Genomic DNA, 18926 nt, shown 5'->3' with positions numbered 1-18926 from the left:
TCTAAAACTGAGATGGTGCTGCGAGGGATGGAGTGGGGAAGGCATTGATGTCCCGACATTTCTGCCTCTCTCACTGCATGGGTGGCCGTTTTCTCCAAAGCTAGGACAGCGGGACAGCAGCGCAGCTTGGGCGCCCACGCCAGTCTCACCAAGACTTTCCAAGGGCACGAGTGACTTGGTGTGCCTCAAGCATGGACGTTCCACCTGTAGTGCTGGAGAAATGGAGGGGTGCTCCCTGAGGCCCCTTTAAAAAGCCTTCTTCTGGTGGCAAACCACCAGCCCAGAGGCTGGGAGCCGGCTGCTTCTGGCAAGCATGCACTGACTGCATGCCTCAACAGGGAAACATGCCACAGAGAGCGAGAGAGGCTCTGACAGGGCCCGTCCCTGTATCTTTTTTCCTCCTGTTCATTTTGCTTTTGAATGTTCTCTCGGCCCTGACACTTGAGGACTTGCCTGTCTGGGATGTTGCTGTGCCCCATCAATAGTGGGCTGCTGGGCAAGAGCCTGAGGAGGTGACAGGAGCGGGATGGGCTCTGCTGGAGGTACCAGCATGCTGAGAAAGCATTTTGCACTCAACTGCGTTCTGCTGAAATAGCCTGGCATTTTTGTTAGAAGGTTTTTTTCTGCAAGCCTTGGAAAGATTTTCGCGCAGCTGTGCCTAAGAGAGCAGGCAGAGCGCTTTTCACGAGCAGCAGAGCTCGGGGCAGGTTTGCCTTTTAATCCCCTGACAGCGAAGGGAAAGAACGAGCGAGGGATTCAAACCTTCAAATCCCACAACCAGAACGCACCTTGGCAGCACCCCGGCACACGGGGACGGCACCACAGGCAGCTGCTGCCAGGCGCTGCCTGCAGTGCAGGGTCCTGCCTGTCCCCGGCTTCGGGCAGTGGTTCACACCCGCTGCCAGGCACACATCACCTCCTCCATGGGGGGAAAGACAAGAGCTCAGCTCGGGCGACTCGTCCCTGCTTAATCCACTTAGAAAGCTCCCCTCTGCTTTCCCCCACGCCGCTCCAGCCTCTCTGCCTGTAATGTGTTGGAAACAGTGAAGGCATCATCAAAAAAGCCCAGTGCAAGCCACAGAAAGACTGCCAGTGACTTCCCCCAGCCTTGAGCGGTGCCTCTCATCGCTTCTTTAACCCTTCCCAGGGTCTCCATAGGCTGTTCAACTGTCCAAGCCTCCAGTTTTCAAAACTTGCTGGGGTGGAGGGGGTGAAGGCACCTAAAAAAAAAAAATCTCATGGATGTGCCCCTTCTTTGAAAAGCCATGCTGAGACCATCACTTGATAAATGTTGCCTTTCTCAAGCAGTTGTGGGTTGTTTCAGGAGATGTCTCTCCTGCCTCTTTCCTACTTCCTGCGATCCCATCATCTTTTCCAGCGCATCCTACAAAGAAGGGGGGGGGAACACCTTTTGGAGAGGCAAGCACCCGCGTGCAGCCTCACATCGCCCACGCTGAGGCTGTGAGGCGCATCTGTCACCACCGGGCTTTGCAAGGCAGGCACGCCGTGCCGGCTGGAGGTTGGTTCAGTGCAGCGAGTCCCCGAACACCGTCAGGTTGTGCTCCTGGATGTACCGCAGCAGGACGCGTGCCCGCCTGTCGATGGTCTGAAGCAGGGGTCTCAGGCCCTTGGCACCTCCCTGGCTCTCCCAGAGCTCCCGGTCCACGCGTAGCGACTCCAGCAGCAAGTTCTGCAACCTGCCTGACTGCAGCGTGGCCACCGCCGCCGCTGGGAAGCTGCAGAGGAGGAGCAGAAGGGAGAGGGAGGGAAGGGGTTACCCAGAGAAGGCCAAGTGGGGAGGAAGGCAGCACAGGGCACGCTGGTGCTTCAAGAAGAAATACATGTCCACCCAGAGGAACGTGGGGCGAGGAGCCTCCTGCTTAAAATTCTGCCTACTGTGAGCTCCATCAGAAATGGATCCAAACGAGCTACAAATCAAGGGGCCAATAGTACGCCAAAATGTCTGATAGGCAACCATGGAAGAAACGCTGAAATACTTGATTATTCACTGTTTTTGTGCAGCTGCCAATTAGAGAAGGGAAAATACGCTTTGGAGACTGCCATCAGCCACCCAGAGCAGGATGAAGAGCCAGTTTCAGGGCAGGGGCACGTGTGATGGGTTTGCGAGCCCACCCACCTGCCCCGTCCTGGGTGGGAGGTGGCCCCGCTTCACGAGGGTGCCTGACCGGGGAGGCCAGGGGTGGCACGAAGGTGTGCGCACATAGGGCTTCTGTCCATCCCATCCCACGTGTGCAAGCTCAGCCCTCGCCCGGGACATGTCCCCAGGAGGGTGCACATCGCCCTTCCTACCTGTCTATGCCTTGCAGGAGCCTGAAGTTGAGCTTCTCCTCAGGGTGCTGTGGCCTGCCCGCGTTGTCGATGAACACCAGGCGGGATGGTGCACTCTTCCGGACCTGCCAGCAGGATGGGAAGGAGAAGTTTGCTTACTGCAGGGAGTCACCCGTTTGGGAGTTTAGGCTCTTTTTTTAATGCCTTGAATAAACCTGAAAGCATCTGTGGGCCAGCAGCTGCCAAAGCCCAGGTCCTTCTGTGCCGAGGCACACCTCCCACCACAGACCACAAAACACCATGGGACCTACATCCCCCTTGCTGCAGCATCACCTGCAAGGGCCTCCCAGGCACTTTCACCTTAGCCCCGGAGAAGCCCCTGGGGAACATACCAGGATGTGGACCAGGACCAGCTCTGCCGGGTTTCGGCACTTTTCATGGAGCATCTCCTCCACGCAGGGCTCAGAGGGGTCGGGCTGAAACCCACAGCAGTAGCGGTCCAGGCGGTCGTGAACCTGCAGGAGACATTTGAGGACCTTAGCAGAGATATGTGCCCAGGGCGAGGAGGTCCATTTGTAAACTTTTCTTGCTCAGAGGAAAATAAAAAGGTTCTAAGGATCCTCAGCAGGCATAAAATGGAAAAGCCACGTACACCACTGAGTGAGAGAGAGGTAGGGAAGCACTCAGAAGCTGAGGTGACTTGCAAAATCCCCTCAGCTTGGACAAGCGACCGACGAAGGTGATGGTGACAGGGTTTCCTGATGGAGTTCAGACACCTTCCATGCTGGGTATTTCCATACTCCGTATTTGCAAAGAGAGAACGGGTTGTGCTTAGAGCTGAAACCAAGGGAAGACATACGGCGATGAATGCAAAAAAAACCCCAAGAGCATCCAAGGAAATTTAGGTTCTGAAACTTTAAAAAGAGATTTTTTTTTTTTTTTTTTTTTTTTTTTTGTCAGAGTGAATCTTGATGCACTGGATGATGGTTTCATCTGGCTCCCAGCTCGTATATGGTCTGCCATCCATCCCTACAGTAACCTGAGCAGCTCTCAATGGAAAGAAGATGAATGGAAAAGCATGTGCAAGGGAAAAAGCGATGCCTTCATTATACGGAGCATGCCTGACATTTAAGTTGGGCCACGGTGACTTGTTTTAACCACATTTGTGTTTAATTATTTGCAGGCACTGCTAAAGCTCTGTGTTGTCAAGGCTGTCAAGCCCTCCCTTTCCCACCCCAAATCCCTGCAGAGACCCCAGTGCTGCTTGGCAGCTTCTAGTGTTTCACCCGCATCCTTGGAGGGACAAGGGAGTTTTAAAAGAAATAAATCTCTGTCAGATCCAGCTTCAGTAACCCTGCCTCGATATTCATGAAGCTTCCTCAGCTTTGTCAGAAGAAGCCAGCGCATCCTCTGCGGTGGACTGTGGGGCAGACAGAACCTCCCTGGCTGTTGACAGCCCTTCCCAGGGCTGCATGCTGCTACGGCCGTGCAGGGGGGCTGCCTCACCACCTCCAGCTCCAGAGGCCTGCTTAACAGAAAAAACAGCCCATATATATATATATATATGTATGTATAATCTCCTATAAATATATATAAAATAAACATAGTTTCTGGATGGAGCACAAAGGCATCCAACTCGCCTGCTTGCTCAGGGTTGCTGGTGCCAACCCAGGAGCCAGGGCTCGGGGTACAGAGATGCTCCTGGAGCTGCTGGGAGGTGGTTGGAGCAAGTCTCAGGTTTCCATTGGAGCAAGTCTCAGAGGAGCCTGGGGTGATCTACAGGTGATGATGACCAGATGGAAGCCAAGTGACCCATAGCCTATTCCCCTCACCCTGATAATTAGGAAAACTTATCAATTACAGGCTGTGCCAGGGAGGGCAGTCTGAACCCAAACACTAATCAAGCACTGGAGAAGATGCTGCAGGAAACAAAAAGTTTGATTTCCGTGACCATTATATTCATAACCCTTTGAGAAGCAAGATTAGTTCCACACTGGAGCCCCTTAACAAATCTGTTTCCTGAGGTTTAATGGAGCACTTGGGTCAGCATTTCTCCATCAGGAGACCCACCAATTAAAAGTGCTAATGCGTCTTTTGGCACAAAACACATTGAAATGAAAGAAAATATCACATTTCTTTCACACATCACCTTGGTCTACCTACTGGAAAGCTCAGCACACCGGTTTCTCTCACCTGTTATGATGTTTTTCAGGCTGCACAGAAGATGAAGACAACCTGAGATGATTTACAGAGCCATTAAATGCACTCAGGCCTCCATTCACGTGCCCACGAGCGCCTGTGAAACCAAGGCAGATCCGTGCTGGGCCCACGGAGGTGTGAAGTGCAGGCTGGACTTGGTGTCCAATTGGGGCCACGGAAGATGGACCAGCCAGTTGTGGAGATGCTGAGAGTACTGCTGACATGTTGACGACCCCTCCCTCCCCCCTGGATCATTTATATTAATTTCTCCTCACTAGACCCTAAACACCTTTAATGAACAGGACACTAGGTCTCACTGCTGGAACACAAATGTGTGAGCCACACCTTCTCCCATCCAAGCTCAAACCAGTGACAAGCTCCACTGCAGCCCCTCTTTGGTCCCCCGTGAAGCTTGGCTGCCCCAGAGCATCTCCCGGGGAAAGTCTGACAGGATTTTCCAGCCATGCCTCAGTCTGGGACAACTTCCCCCAAGGAAAACTGCCTTACTCTCCCCCCGGCTGAGAAGGGGGTGTCACAGGGCAGGGACATGGCTGCAGAGCTTTGGAGTTGATGCATTTGTGGCTCTCTTTAAAGTGTAGGACAAAGCCATCAGCAGCTGCTCCCTTTCCACCAGGCTCAGCATTTTGCACCCGGTAAAGCTTCGCACCGAGAGGGGCATTCCCTTATGGCAAACACCGATTTGAGAGAAATCAATAGAGAAGCAACTTAATTCTAAGGCTAATTGAAGGAAACAACCAAGATTTCAACGTCAATGTACAGCAGGGCTCAAAGCTTGCAGCTTCTCCTTCCCCAGCAAGGGCTGTGAGAGGCTAAAGCCATTTCTGGAGGATGCTATTTCACTTCCATAACATCCTGCTGACTTGGTGACTCTTCATCTTTACGTGGGTTTTCCGCATGGGAGGATCTCATTGGAATCATTGAGGAAAACCTGTGGATTGCCCTTGGATTTATCATTGCGCTGCTTTGGCCCTCTGAGGGAAAGTCTCCTTAAAACTAGATGCTCTCTCCTGGAGACTCAGCCTTTCCCTTGCACTCAACGGTATTTTGGCCTGGGGAAGGGAAGGGGGTTGGTTAATCTTCTCATTTCTCTGGCTGTTTCAGCTAAAATATTTCTAAGCCCAGCCAGGTCTGCTCCGCCCCTGCCAGCCATAGTCTGAGGTTATAAAGATTAATGGTCAGGCTTTGCCAAAAAAAAAAAAAGAGAGAGAATAATGAAAACACATATTTTAATAGTCTTTTTTTTTTTTCTTCCCTTCTTTTTTTATTTTAATACTTGCTCTTTCAGGCAGTTTCCCCTTGTCTGAAAAACCAAAGCTCCAGCCCCAAGGTGCCTAAACAGGCTTTTTTCCATAGAAATCACTTTTGCCTCCTTACAGCTGCCCTCTAAGAAATGATAACTCTCTGGGAAGCTGTCGTAATCCCTCGTAGCAGCAGGGTATGATTTTCCAGACAGAGGATTAAGCACTGTTAATCCCAAGGAGGAGAAGGAGGAGGAGGAGGAAAGCAGTGCCATACGAAGGGGCAGGTCTCCTGATTTCCAGTGCCAGCAGCATATCCCCGGAGATGGATCTGATGGGGCCAACGCAGAACACACTGCTTGTCCCTAGGGATGCCCCATCCCAAGCCACTGCCGGCATCCACGCGAAGCGGAGCCAACGGAGCCGCACCGGGAGAAAGCTTGGCCGTGTGAGACCGAAACCTGCCTGTGTTTCCCCTGCAAAGTCCCAAGCACAGACCATGCTTGGACCAGACTGCTTCTGCACAAAGGTCTGTTGCTCCCCATTAGCTAACAAGTAAAAATATATCCCAAGAAACCACAGCTTATGCAGCGCCACAGAGAAGGAGACCATGGTCAGACAAGACAGGCACAGGCACAGGGGGACTTAGGTGGCACAGCTGGTGGGACAGGTGGTCTCCGTCACCTCAGCCCTACCTGGAGGAGAAAGTCGAAGAGGGCCAGGCGGCTCCATTCACCACGTGGGATGCTGGAGCAGGGAGCATTCCCAGCCACAAGTGTCGGTCTGTGGGGCCGCAACATCTCCTGGTACTGCAGCCACCCCAGGGCGCAGGAGTTCTGGTCATTGTTGGCATCCTCCAGGTGCTGGAGGTCGGGCGCCCACCAGATGATGGGTCGCAGGGAGCCATCAGTGTAGCTGTAGGGCAGGAGGTGGCTGGTGAAGCGCCGGGCCACGGCGGGCAGGCTGCGGTTTAGCCCCAGCACCCTGTCCAGGTGGAAGGCCAGCACCTCGTAGAGATCCCCGGGGCGCTTGATGAGCCCACAGTGCCCATCCTGGCAGTCCTCCTCTGGGCTGGCTGGCAAGGCATCCCCCTTGGCATCCCCCACAGCCCGCAGCCCCACTCGCAGAACTTGCCCGTGGGCTGGGATGCGGGTTTTGGAGACCACCTGCCCGCTGGCCAGCAGCTGCATCTTCTGGAGGTCGTCGTCGGAGAGCCATGGGGGAGTATCCCCCACCATCCCCTGCCGCCACCTCCTGCCCCTGCCAGGGGGCTGGTCCCGATGCAGGTGAGTGGGGGGTATGGGGAGCCTCTCACTGCGGGCTCGTCCCCCAGGTAGGGGGGCAGCCGCCTCCCACCGGGGACCTGGAGGGGACGATGCTGGCAGTGGGTGGGGGGAGCGCTCCGGCGGTGGGGGCAGGTGGGCGAGAGCCAGCAGGGCCAGGGCCAGCAGCACCCCGAGGGCTGCTGGGGTGGGGAGCTTCAGCCCCGTCCTTCGCCATGGTCGCTGGGCCTGCGGGGAAAGAAAGGGAGAGCATTAGTGGGGATCCCCACGCGGGGCTATGGCCAAGGATCCCCCAGATCTGTGTGCCTGCCGCCCCAGGCAGAGCTCTCAATAAGTTTGGAGGAGCAGCCCGTCTGCTTGTGTGCTCCCTGGAAAGGTGGTCCCCAAGCGCTCGCTGCCTCCGCGGCACTGTAGCAGGAGAGGTACGGCTGGCAGCACGATTCGTGCCAGGAATTAGCCGCAGTCCCTTCAGAAGCCGGTCAGAGCAAGGGCTGACACACCACAGCCGTTGCCATATCCACAGCGCTGATGTACAGGGTCACCCTATGGGTGATGAATTCTTCATGGTCAAATATTTTGCTTTAAAGACTCAAGAAATTAAAAATAAAAAAAGAAGAAAAACAGACCATACCAGAGCAAGTTCCTGGCTGGATGCAAATGCTTTCCAGTTCCTAAGAGGTTTCTATCTCCAGATCTTACATTGGGCACCCTCAGAGGTTCCTATCCCACTTGCACACTGAACCTGTACCCAGATCCCCACGTCCTCGTTCGCGGGACACCTCAATGCATGACGAGACACGGCCTCTGGAGCTCTGCCACTGCTGCATCCAGCGAAAGCAAGACAGCTCCAGGTGCCAGTCAGGGGCTGTGGCAACCTATATTTAAAAAGGATGCAAACTGCTGTATCTGAAACCCAAAATATTCTAATTCCCAGCACTAAGGAACTGGTACTACCAAGTTTTGATCTATATATCTTCATACACACAGCTTCCCCCCCCCGCCTTTGAGTCATACTTTCTACTTTGAAGAGACACTATAAAAATTATATAGGCTGGAAAGGCAGTTACGAGCAAATACTGTGCAAGTCTCCGCACATCGCTAAGCTCGAATCTCCCCTTCGGCCTGAAACAGTCCCACGCATACGGCGCTGGGGCTGCCCTGAGCACAGCACCTTCCCGTTCGGGGTGAGATGGAGGGAAGCAGATGATGGGTCAGCGCTGGGACAACCTCTGAGCCCACCCTATCTCCAGGCCACACTGCACTCATGCCACGTTCACCTGGGCTCGGGTGGTCTAACACACTTTGGGGGGGCTGGAGCAGGAAAAGGCACCTTGGCATCATTTCTCTGCTTTACAACAGGCACTTCCAAGTGGCTCGAACCCTCATTGGAGGTCAAAGCAATGTTCAAGTGGACACATTTTTTTGCAATTATTTATTTTGGAAGCACAAGTATATCCATGGCAGACACAGCGGGACAATATATTGCCAAAGAAGGGATAAGAGATTGTTTATAAGAAGAAAAGCTTGGGGGAAAAAAAAGGAGCTAAAAAGCTAGGGTGTGGGGGGGTGAGATCCAGCAGCCAGAATGACTTCCAGAAGGCAGCTGGGCCAGCAGAAGCATTTCCAGCCACAGGGCTTTTAGGACCGCAGGCTCCCACTGGCTACAGGGACCCACCACCGGCACGACTGCGGCTGCGAGAGGAGCTGCCCCAGGTGACCCCAGCACGTGAGCCCCTTCATAAGCTGATCCAGCACTATCCTAAAATCCATCAGGTTTTGTGCCCTCACTGCAGCAAGGCCGCTTCAGACGGCCCCGTGGTGCGGAGCGACATCCCTCCCAAAGACACTACATCAGCCGCGGCGGATAAGAGCAGCCGCAAAGCCACCAACTCACTGGCAGCAGCCATGGGGGTTTTCCCTCTCAAGGAGTGAGCAGATTTAACGCAGCTTGTAAGAGCTAGCGATAGCGCATTTGGAGTGATTCAGTTTATAGCTCTCATTTAATTTTTTTCTCTCCCTGAAATGCAATGTAGTGCAGCAAAATATATCCACCGGGCCAAGTTCTTTGCTCACACGCAATTTAACACCAGCCTCTGCTGGGAGCCAGGGCTCTCTGGTGCAGGGCTTCGGGACCTGCCGGGGGACCCCCTGTTAGAGCTCTCCCTTAAAGCCCCAGAGTGAAGAGGAGCTGGTCCAGGGTGAGACTGGTCAGAGAGCGATGTCCTGTCCTACATCACAGGCAGGGTTATTCAAAGCTTGGTATTAACTGTCCCTAAATTATTGCTTTAGGCCCCTCTCTGGACAGGGCATGAGCATGAATATCCCCGAGCAGCCCCAAGGGGCGGCAGGACTTCTGTCAAGCAGCTGGTTGTGATGCTTCCCCAGCTCTCTCCTGCTTGGATGGGATAATGATTTGCTGTGGAACCACAGCCAATGCCAACTGAGAGAGTTGGCACCCATGCTCAGCTACCCAAAACCTTCATGCCCTGGATTTCAAGCAAGTCCTGCAGAGTGCGGATGCACGCTTATTCCCAAGCACCCGCAACCCCGGTCTGGCATCCTGAGCAAGAGTTTAGGGAAGTGCTATGTCTAAATCACAGTTTAACCATAGTAAAATAAGGCTGCAGCATAAAAAGGCCAGATCCTGATATCCTGATATCCTTACTCCTTCCAAGTCATCACCATAAGTGTGTCACAGTCTGTCTCTCCAGCTTCAAAGAATGCTGAATTAACTGCAATGACATCTATGGACAGGATTAACTGTAAATCTCAATACTCCCATCTGCATCCAGCAGAGTTCCCTCCCCAGTCTGAGCTTCCCAGGGTACTTGTCCCAGCACTTCCCTAGTCCCACCCCTCTGGAGAGATACAGCCCACCCCACCCTTGCCAAAACCCCCCCATAACCTTCTTTTGCATGGAGGATTTGCAGGGTGACTGGTTTTGTTATGCCCCTGATAATAACCTTTTGGTCGTTTACACCATCCCTGGGCATGCAAAGAGCCTGGCTGCCAAAAATCCAAATATCCTGGGGGAAGGTGTATGTGGGTCATTTGGAGAACCTTGGAAAATAATGCAGGAAAAGTCCTTTTTACTCCACAGCTGGAGAGCAGAGGATGCCAAATGGATGGCAATGATTGCCGGGGTTTTAATGTCAAGGCAGTTTACAGACCAAGTGGTTAAAGCATCATTGCTGCCCAAATTCACTTTGTCTTCTCTGTCAGCGACCTCGGGTATGGGCACCGCAAGTTAGAGCTTCATTTCCTTCCCACCCCGAGCTTAAAATCCTGCACTGTGAAGCTGGGTGAGGGCTACCGCAGGCTCCCTTCCCCAGCCCTGTGGAGGGTTTCCCTGCCACATCAACAATAAAAAGAAAAAAAAAAAAGTGCAAGTACAGTCTCTGTGTATTTCTGGCAGTCGATACTGCAAGCTTAATAATAATCTAGATGATAGAACATTGCAGGAATAATACTGTATTTACAAGCCCAGGGTAAATGCTTTTCCAAGAGACTTTCTCTGAGCCCATGTGGTAAAAAAAAAAAAAAAAAAAGCTGCCGTTTAACCTATGGCTTCAATTCAGCCTGAAATGCAAACCATACGTACAGCTCTGCTTTGCCAGTCTGACATACTGACAGTACAGCACGTCTTCTCCAGAAATTAGGTCCGTTTCCCAGTGGGTAAGCTACAGGCAAAACCCATAAAAAGGCTTAAGAGAGGTATGGCTTGTTCCAGGATGCCAATAAGTAAACAATATATATCCTCACTCACCAGGGACATACAGCCCGGGCTCCCGAAGGCACGGTGGAGAGCCTGTGCAGCCTGGCTGCTTGGGGAGAAAACTTTCTAAGTGTGGTTGAGGGGCGGGGGATCCTTGACATTATATTCCCGGGATACTTGAACCTTGGCAGAATTTGAAGCAGAGAAGCCTGGTTTCAATTTCTTTTCAAAGTGCATCAAATTGGCTTTGTCGAGCTTGAAAGAAAAGAAAAACAAACCCCAAACTTCATTATCCAAGAATGTAAAAAACAGCCCTAAGCCTAGAAAGATGTCCTGAAAATACGTGACTTTTAAAAGTGGGTTTCATCCCTGCTTTCTTCTGGCATCCAGACAACTGCTCCTGCCCCTGCGTCAGCATCACCAGATCCCTCCAGCAGCAAATCCCATCATCCCAAAGTGGTACCCAAGGGAGCTGGGATGGCTTGGCCATGGCCATGTCCCTCTCAGTTGCCTGCCCTAGGCTTCCAAGCTCAGAGGATTTCGGCCCAGGCCACCACTGAGCAGGCTAGAAGCAGGTCTGTGCATTTATCTGGGTGCGGGGTATTTTTCACGACACACAGAACTGTACTTACCCTCCCCGCACCGTGCTCGCTGCCCGCCCAATGAACCGCAAAACCGCCTGGGCAGCAGGAGACGCAGCCTGCCGTGACCAATTTTAACAAAGACTGCTTGAAAAGCTACTGGGAAGCCTCCTCTGGCTGCCCACCTCCTCCGGGAATGTCTCCAGAGCCTTGTGCCCAACACGTGGTCGCTTGCAGCAGCTCCCAGTGCGTTGGGGAGAGAGGCTGAGAGCGGGTACGTCAAGCAGATCTGGGAGAGGAACAGCCCCTTCCTTTTGGTTTTATCCAGGAGGTTTTTGGCATGTAAGGGCACGGCACGTGGGCTAAGCTCACTGCTGGGAGCCCGTAACTGTGCTGAGGATGTGGAAGGAGACAAAACCCCTCCACCCCCAGAGCGGCTCCGGGCGAGCCTGAGCAGAAGGAAATCCTTGGCAGCGTCCGTCACCCATCATTCAAGTGCTTAAGTGCCTTCCTATATCATCCTGCTCGGGGAAGATAGGTGGCTCGCAGGGAGGGAATTTACTAGAGACAGCTATTAAATGAGGACCGCCAGCCTCAAAAGGAGCCCCAGCTCAGAGCGGCTGCTGGGGAGGGCAGGTCCGCTGTGCTCCCCACACACATGGGTGCAGCACCAGGTCCCACCACCACCCATCTGCACCTGCATCACCACGGGGTGCAAAGAAAGGACAACCCTTCATGAGGTCTCACCATCCACCAAAGTGGCTGTAATTCCTAGCAGACCTGCACCAGCTTTGTGGGGAGGGGGTTGTTTCCTCCAGGGATGCAGCTTTTTTTCCTCCAAAATGCCCTTCAAGGCAGGGAGGAACATGGTCCCACTGCATTTCAGCACCCTGCAGACACCCCGAAGGCCACCCTACTCGGCACCCAGGGCAGGGAATGTGGCAGGCAGGCAGAGCCTGCCGGCTCGGGGTGCCCCTGCAGACCTGCTCCCGCGCATTGCTCCTCACGAGCGGCGTGGGAAGGCCAAGCCAGGCACTGCGGAGGTGGGAAAGGGGACTGTGCTCCCACAAACCATATGCACAGTGAACGCTGGGTCGGCTGAAGCCCAGGAGATGGAAACCCAATACATCGCCGCATGGTGCTGCGTCCTTCCCTGCAGAGTCAGCAAAGTCCTCACGGCTGGCACACAAGCCTTCCCACCAGCATGTCCAAAACCAAACCAGAAAATGGCCAAGTTAAATTGCCCAGGATGAGACTTTAAAAACATGCTGTACTTTTCTAAATTTTGGACAGTCTGCAGAGCGTCTGCCTCAAGGGGATAATGTGTAGTCAAGCATGCTTTGCACTAGCATAGGACAACACTCCAACAGCAGCACGAAGGGATGAAATGGTATTGATATCGTTCACTCCGAGCACTGACTTTAAAGGGATGCTGCCAACGTGCTTCCTTTAGCTTCTAAAATAATGTTCCCTTCACATTTCTTCCCAGTTATTGCTACAGCCTTGGGGCAGCAAACTATAAAAACCTTGAAATCCTGGAGCTCCACAGCCTCTCTCTAGTAATAACCTGACCTCTCTAGTAACAACCTTCGACTCCAGGCCCTGTGTCAGCCCCTTGAGCTTTTTGCTATTCAGGAATGAGACATCCCTTTTCTTGCTCGATTCCCCCCACCCAGACCCACTATTTCTGGTTTTGGGAGGCCCTTCATGCTGGAGGTGCTTCTCTGCCCCGGCTCTTCTCACACACCCTGTCGTCCAAAAGATCATTTTGAACAAAATCTTCAGTCAGTGCTGGAAACTGCTCTACACAACGAGAAAATCCCAGCACTTGTACATAATAGTGCCATTTCCATTGCACTGGCTGGTCCCAGTTGAGTTACAGATCAAACAAGTACAGCCAAAATACGGGCTCATAAAACCCCCAGGAGCAGCCTGCAAGAGCAGCAACAATCCCAGCATCCCAAACATCCCGTTCAGCATCTTTACAGAGGACCTGGGGCAGGAGATGGAGGACACCATGGAGGAGATGCATGGCCATCACCTGGGTGGAGGACACTGCACTACGGGGTGCAGCTGATGCAGTCAAAGGCAGGGCTGTTGTGTGGGGGGACCCAGAGAGGACACACGCCATGTCCTGCACCTGGGATGGACTAAAGCCCTGCATGGTACCGGCAGGGACTTGCTCTTCTTGTGACGACACTGTCCTTACCCCTAAATTGTGTGATTGTCACTGAGGAAAAGATTCATAATTCTCCTTGCTCCCACTGTGTAAATCTTTTGGCTTGCAGGAAGTTAATATTCAGCTCTGTGAGGGATGGACAGAGCGCTTTTCACCCCAGTGCTGTGTACAGCGCAGCTCAGGACCCCTCCGGTTTAATCCCAGAAGTCAACACAAAGCACCACAAAAATAAACAGTCTCCAGGATGCCATACTTCTTTTGCTTAAAGTAAGCAAATAAAAGCTTTTAGATATCTCATCCTTCTCCTACTTAAGTTCAGAGTCAGGGCTTTGACTGCAGACTCTTGCACTTAGCTGGGTCTTCTTCTCTTTCTTGGAGATATATCTCCTAAGAGATTGCTGGTTGTCCTTCAGGACATGTCACTGAGACGCACGGGTCTGCTGCCATTTACGTGTGCAAACATCTCCATTATTTTTCACCACTAAAAACCTTATATTAGTGATATTGACTTGCACCCAAATCATCCGGGTCACTGTGGACCCGAAACAGCAGCTCATGTTCACAGGAGACAGCGAGGGTCTGAGCAGCCCTGCATGCACAACTGCCCTGCTAGTGTCACGGGACAAGGGAGCCCCTCCTCACCTTCCCTCCTCTCTGTCTGCTCATTCCTCTAACCCTCACATCTACGGGAGGGCAGCACAACCTAGAAATCCTGGCAGGGACATCAAGGAGTGAAGAGCAGCGGTTTTGGGCGACCGTTGCTCCCTTTGCCCTCCCCCCCACCCCCAACTGCTGTGCAGGATCCCACCAGATTTCTCTTTCCCCTCCTCCTCTCGTCCCCGTTTCCCAGCCAGCCCATTGCACTCAGCTCCAGAGATTTTTGGAGCAGCTTTCCCATCTGCCTGCTGAAACAGCAAGAAGGGGGCCCCTTCCCCGGCAAAACAGATGTGGCTCGCCTTTGTGCAACATCTGTGCTTCGTGCTCCCATTCATTTTGAACAGTCTTGCCTTTGTTTGTGTGGGGTTGTGCAGGGGATGCTTCAGAGGAGGGCAGCAGCCTGCGGCCTGCGGGCTGGACTCCTTCCCTTCGAGTCCCGCGCACAAACTGCCTCGAAACACCTGGGTTTCTTCTGGTGAAAAACAATAGGCTTTGTTCCCCGTGGCATTTGGGAATCGTCAGTCCTGCTCCTCAGCGCTTAGGTTCCAGCCGCAGCGAGTGGCTCACGCTAACGATTCCTGTGGGATTCCCAAACCCAGGGAAGTAAGAGCAGGAACCCGGGAGCCACCACTGATCCCCTTCCTCACAACCTCCCTCCCCCCCAAAACCAGCTTCTCTCGCTGTACCTCTGGGCCACTCGCCAGCTTTGGCTTGGCATCCCCCGCGGGGCGGCACTGCTTCAGCTCCTCTGCACGTAGCAGCAGCAAAGAGCAGAAGCGCTAGAAAGCCACATCTTTTTTGTTCTAGGCTGCATCTAATATGGAGAGGAACACATTAAAATAAAAACAAATTTTATTTCCTTCTCAGTCTTGATGAGTTTACCAATCCTGCTGACGAGTGCGTGAAACACTGCTAAAACTCTTACACCTTTTGGCACTCGGTCTCGTCTTATTTATTTTACTGGGGGTTTTTCTATATGTTAGGGAGGGGGGATTTTGATCCGCTTATTTTCAGTTTTCGTTTCTAACCAGTGAACCAGCACCAGGGAACAGGAGCACTTGCTCGGTGCCCGGCGGGGGCTCGCAAAATTCGTTTTGGCGGCGCTGGCGAGGGGCAGTGCCAGATTCCCTTGTTGGTGTTTCAGCAGAGGTTGCCCAAGTTGGCCAGTCGGGTTTCCCTGAGCTGGCTGTCAGGTTTTTTCCCTTCCTGGAGAGCAGGAAAGTGCATTCGTGGGATTCCAAAGGGGAGGGAGGAGGAGGAGGACAGCGGGGGCTTTCAGCCCTGGGGGCTTTCTTCAAAACAGAATTGTTCGGACAAGCCCTGGCCTCAGTTGCGGAAAGGTAATCCTGTTTTCCTCCGCTTAAGCCATTACTGCTTAAAGAGGAAAAAAAAGGGGACGAAAGCTGCTCACCGCTTGGCTCTGAGTGCCGCCTGTGTCCCGCAGACCCCGTCCTGGGCAAAGCCGGCCGGCAGCCGCCCTCCAGCCCGCTTCTCCTTCCAGCCAACCCCACAGGGTGAGCGAGCGGAGCACGCACATGGCAAAAGCACCGTTTGGAGCCGGCTCTTAGGAAAAGGGCTTTTCCTTCAGGGCAAGGCAAATAGCTGCAGGGGGACTGGAGTTACCTAGCGTTTGAAACAGAAGGGGTAGTTAAGGCATTTGGCATCTATGCCAGAGAATTAATAAAGTGTAATCAGTCCCTCTTATTTAGACTGCCTAGGCGAACTACAGAGCAGTTGGAAATTACTCACTGGCAGATTTTGAAACCAGAAGAAAGAAGATATTTCTGTAATGCAGTCATCCCCCAGCCCTCACTGCTCCAGCAGGTCGGGCACGTACAGCAGCCAGATCCGACAAGCAGCCGGCTGCACGCGCGCGCTCCGCACTAACAGCGAAGCTCACAGCTGGGATCTCTCTGGCTTTCTGCAAGCCGTCACCCTGCTGGTGATTTTGAAAGAAGTCAAAAATCATTTTGAGTATTTCGCTTGGGGTTTTGCTGCAAATGAAGCAACAAGATGATCAGCTCAGGGCACAGACTGAATTTATTTCTCTTGACCATCACTGTGCTGCCCACAGGTGAGCAGTGCCCAGAGCAAACCTGAATTACGGGTGAAATCAAAGCAATCAATACAGGAGCTCACAAAAGGGAAAGGGCTGCAGGACCAGACCTTCCCTTGCCAAAGCAAAATGGAAATCCTGGCAAAAACTGAATACCCCGCTCTCGCAGGGGAGACCACACCAGGAACCTGGCATAGGCTATATGCTCTTTGAAAGGCTTCATAGTGAAGGCTCATATGGAAAAGCATTACTGTGGACGAAAGGCTGGTGTGGGGAGAGCTGCCTTCCTTTTTCTTTGACAGGGAGGCATTATTTCCAACCCCAAAATGGGTAACAAAAGCCCCAGTCTTGCCTATTTTTCCTGCTGCTGAAGTCCATTAATTAAGAAACTCAAAACAGCCTATGCCAATTGTAGGATGGAAACTATCCACACACACTGGACACATCAGTGTCCCCCATACACGCACACACACACGCACACACTCTCACAAACTCGGGTGAAGGCTGGCACGGCTCCGCCACTGCTCCCACAGTCGTTCCAAGTCATCACCACACTCTTGAGAACACAAAAACATTTCGGTAACACAAATGCCACCAAAGCATCAGTTTCTGGCAGCAGCACCAGGCGCCTCCTCAGCTCATCCATCACACGTATTTGCAATCCCTGCCCGACATAAGCTTTGTAAGGGCTGAGGCAGCGGAGCAGGGACAGAGCCCTCTGCCCCGGTGCAAACTCCCCGGCGTGATGCCCCGGCTGTCGCCTGTCAGGATGGAGGTGACAGGGAATGGTGGGAACTCCATCCCAGCTCAGCTGCCTTGTGCTTGCTTTGGATGGGTCTTAAAACCAGTTGCCAAGGCATGTCCCAATCTTGAGTGCTAAAACTAGACATGAAAAACCGCCCTAAGGTTTGAAATGCGCTACGGATGCAGGGGAATCTGCTGTCACTGGGGAAACATGACATTTCTCCCAGGGAGGCATTTTCCCTTGACAAACTGGCAGATTTTTTCTACCTTTTTGATGAAAGCGCTGCACTTTGGGAGGACCAAAGGGAAAGCACAGAGGGGCTCTTCACGGAAAGCACAGAGGGGCTCTTCGTGCTCTCCAACTCTATCTGCACCTCACTGCCTTCACCCCATGCTCTTGCCTGCCTGAAGCGATGTGACCCAGGCTCTTGAAAAAGGAGGATTTTGGCTGAGGAAGCTAATCACCTCCCTGGCAGCCAGCATGTAGGTACAGCAGCCCCAGGCACTGCTGCTTTGTCCACCCTTAGTGCTATTAAGGACAGACGCACGCCAGAGCAGATCTGTGTCTTGCCTGCCTCACTGTGCCCCGACCCTCCGAGGGGTCCCACTCTACTTGCTGCCATGATGGAGACAGCAGGACCTTGTCCCATGGGGTTGGTGTCCCAGAGCAGACCCAGGGTCACTTAGGAAACCCCTAAATCTTACCATGTCCTGCAGCACCAGCCAACGCACTCCTCCTTGTGTGCTTCACCTCCCGAGGACGACGCAGCACGCGGTCACCTCCTGAGCCGGGCACCGGCTGCCTGCAGTGCTTCCATACAACACCAGGAATCCACATAAAACACAAAAATAAATTTAAAAAAGCAACGCTAAAAAAAAATCCTCCAGCAACTAATCAACCTGCCTCCTGTCCCCAAGCCGTTAACCACGGCAGGGGGCTGTCACCCCGGGGTGCCCCTCCAGGCTCCCCGCAATCTCTGCCGGCTGACTCCGCATTGCCGGGGGCTGCCGGGTGCCTGCCACGATGCACCGGCGGGCGCCTCCGGTTCCCCGCCGGACGGGAGGGCACCCTTCAAACTTCGGCTGCGAGTTTTCAAACTCTGCCTCATCCCAGACCCACCTCCCTGTGGGAAGGCGAGCGGAGAGGCTGGGAAGAGGGGAACAGGCATTTGAAGAGTCTCTTTTTCACAATAAAAGCCCTTCTTGCTGCTTTCTTTCTTTTTTTTTTTTTAATATGCAGGGCTGATTTGAGCCAAGAGGCACAGGTAAAGCAGGGTGAAGACACGCGTGCTCCTGCCAAGCCCGACTGCTCCCAGTGACCCTCATGCCGCAGACAAGTAGAGGGACAGGCAGAGCTCCAGCGACCACATCAGCCCCGGAGCAGAGAAAGCAAACCACAGGTCTGCTCGCAGGTGCCTGGGAAAAATGTCCTTCGCAGGTTTTTGTTAACATTGCTTTGCCTTTCGGTAACAGCCCAGCAAAAAACAGCGCCTGGAGCGGCTGCAGCCCTGGGAGAAGATTTCTTACTTGCTTAAAAGGCATTAATACATTAAAACCATTTTTAGGGTGCTCAGGCACCCGCTTTTCCAAGGCACCCGGGGCACGCAGTGCTCACAGGCAGCCAGGAGAGAGGTGACTCCGGGGGACCGGGAGAAGGCGACCCTCGCACCCACCAGCGCCGCGTGGCAGGTCTGTCACACGGTGAGCCCCGCAGTGCCTGGCCAATGCAGCTCCCCCCCCCCCGCCAGCACCCAGGTGTAGGGTGCATCCTAAACACCATTTCCTCAGCCCTCGGGGAGAAGAGGGACTGGAGGCATCTCCTCGGAAAGCAGCGCGCTTCACCAGCCCTCCATGGCTAAGCAGGGCACATAGGCAGCTGCCACGCTGCAAAACAGGTTTTTTCCTCTTGCAGCCCTGGGCTATGGCCAAGCAAAAATCCATCAGTCCCCCACCGTGTCAGGAGA

General features: G+C 53.3%; 1 protein-coding gene across 1 annotated transcript; it reads right to left on the bottom strand.

Moving 5' to 3' along the window:
* Positions 1 to 807: 807 nt before the first annotated feature.
* On the bottom strand, positions 808 to 18090 carry GASK1A (golgi associated kinase 1A). Its single transcript, XM_075745704.1, has 5 exons — positions 17668 to 18090; positions 6443 to 7258; positions 2682 to 2804; positions 2311 to 2414; positions 808 to 1736 (listed from the first exon to the last, which is right to left on the bottom strand). The coding sequence occupies exons 1-5, from the start codon at positions 17668 to 17670 to the stop codon at positions 1526 to 1528; spliced, it is 1257 nt and encodes a 418-aa protein (XP_075601819.1). The 5' UTR covers positions 17671 to 18090; the 3' UTR covers positions 808 to 1525.
* Between the last annotated feature and the right edge of the window lie 836 nt (positions 18091 to 18926).

The sequence above is a fragment of the Balearica regulorum genome, chromosome 2, assembly GCF_011004875.1.
Source record: "Balearica regulorum gibbericeps isolate bBalReg1 chromosome 2, bBalReg1.pri, whole genome shotgun sequence".
NCBI lineage: Eukaryota > Metazoa > Chordata > Aves > Gruiformes > Gruidae > Balearica > Balearica regulorum.
This window is presented reverse-complemented; position numbering and strand designations above follow the sequence as displayed.

Excerpts from the sequence above, each read along its gene's own strand:
- GASK1A (XM_075745704.1), bottom strand. Across the intron at positions 2,805-6,442 it reads TCTTCGACTTTCTCCTCCAG|GTTCACGACCGCCTGGACCG; the intron begins GTAGGGCTGAGG and ends TGTCTCCTGCAG. Across the intron at positions 1,737-2,310 it reads CTCCTGCAAGGCATAGACAG|CTTCCCAGCGGCGGCGGTGG; the intron begins GTAGGAAGGGCG and ends CCTCCTCTGCAG.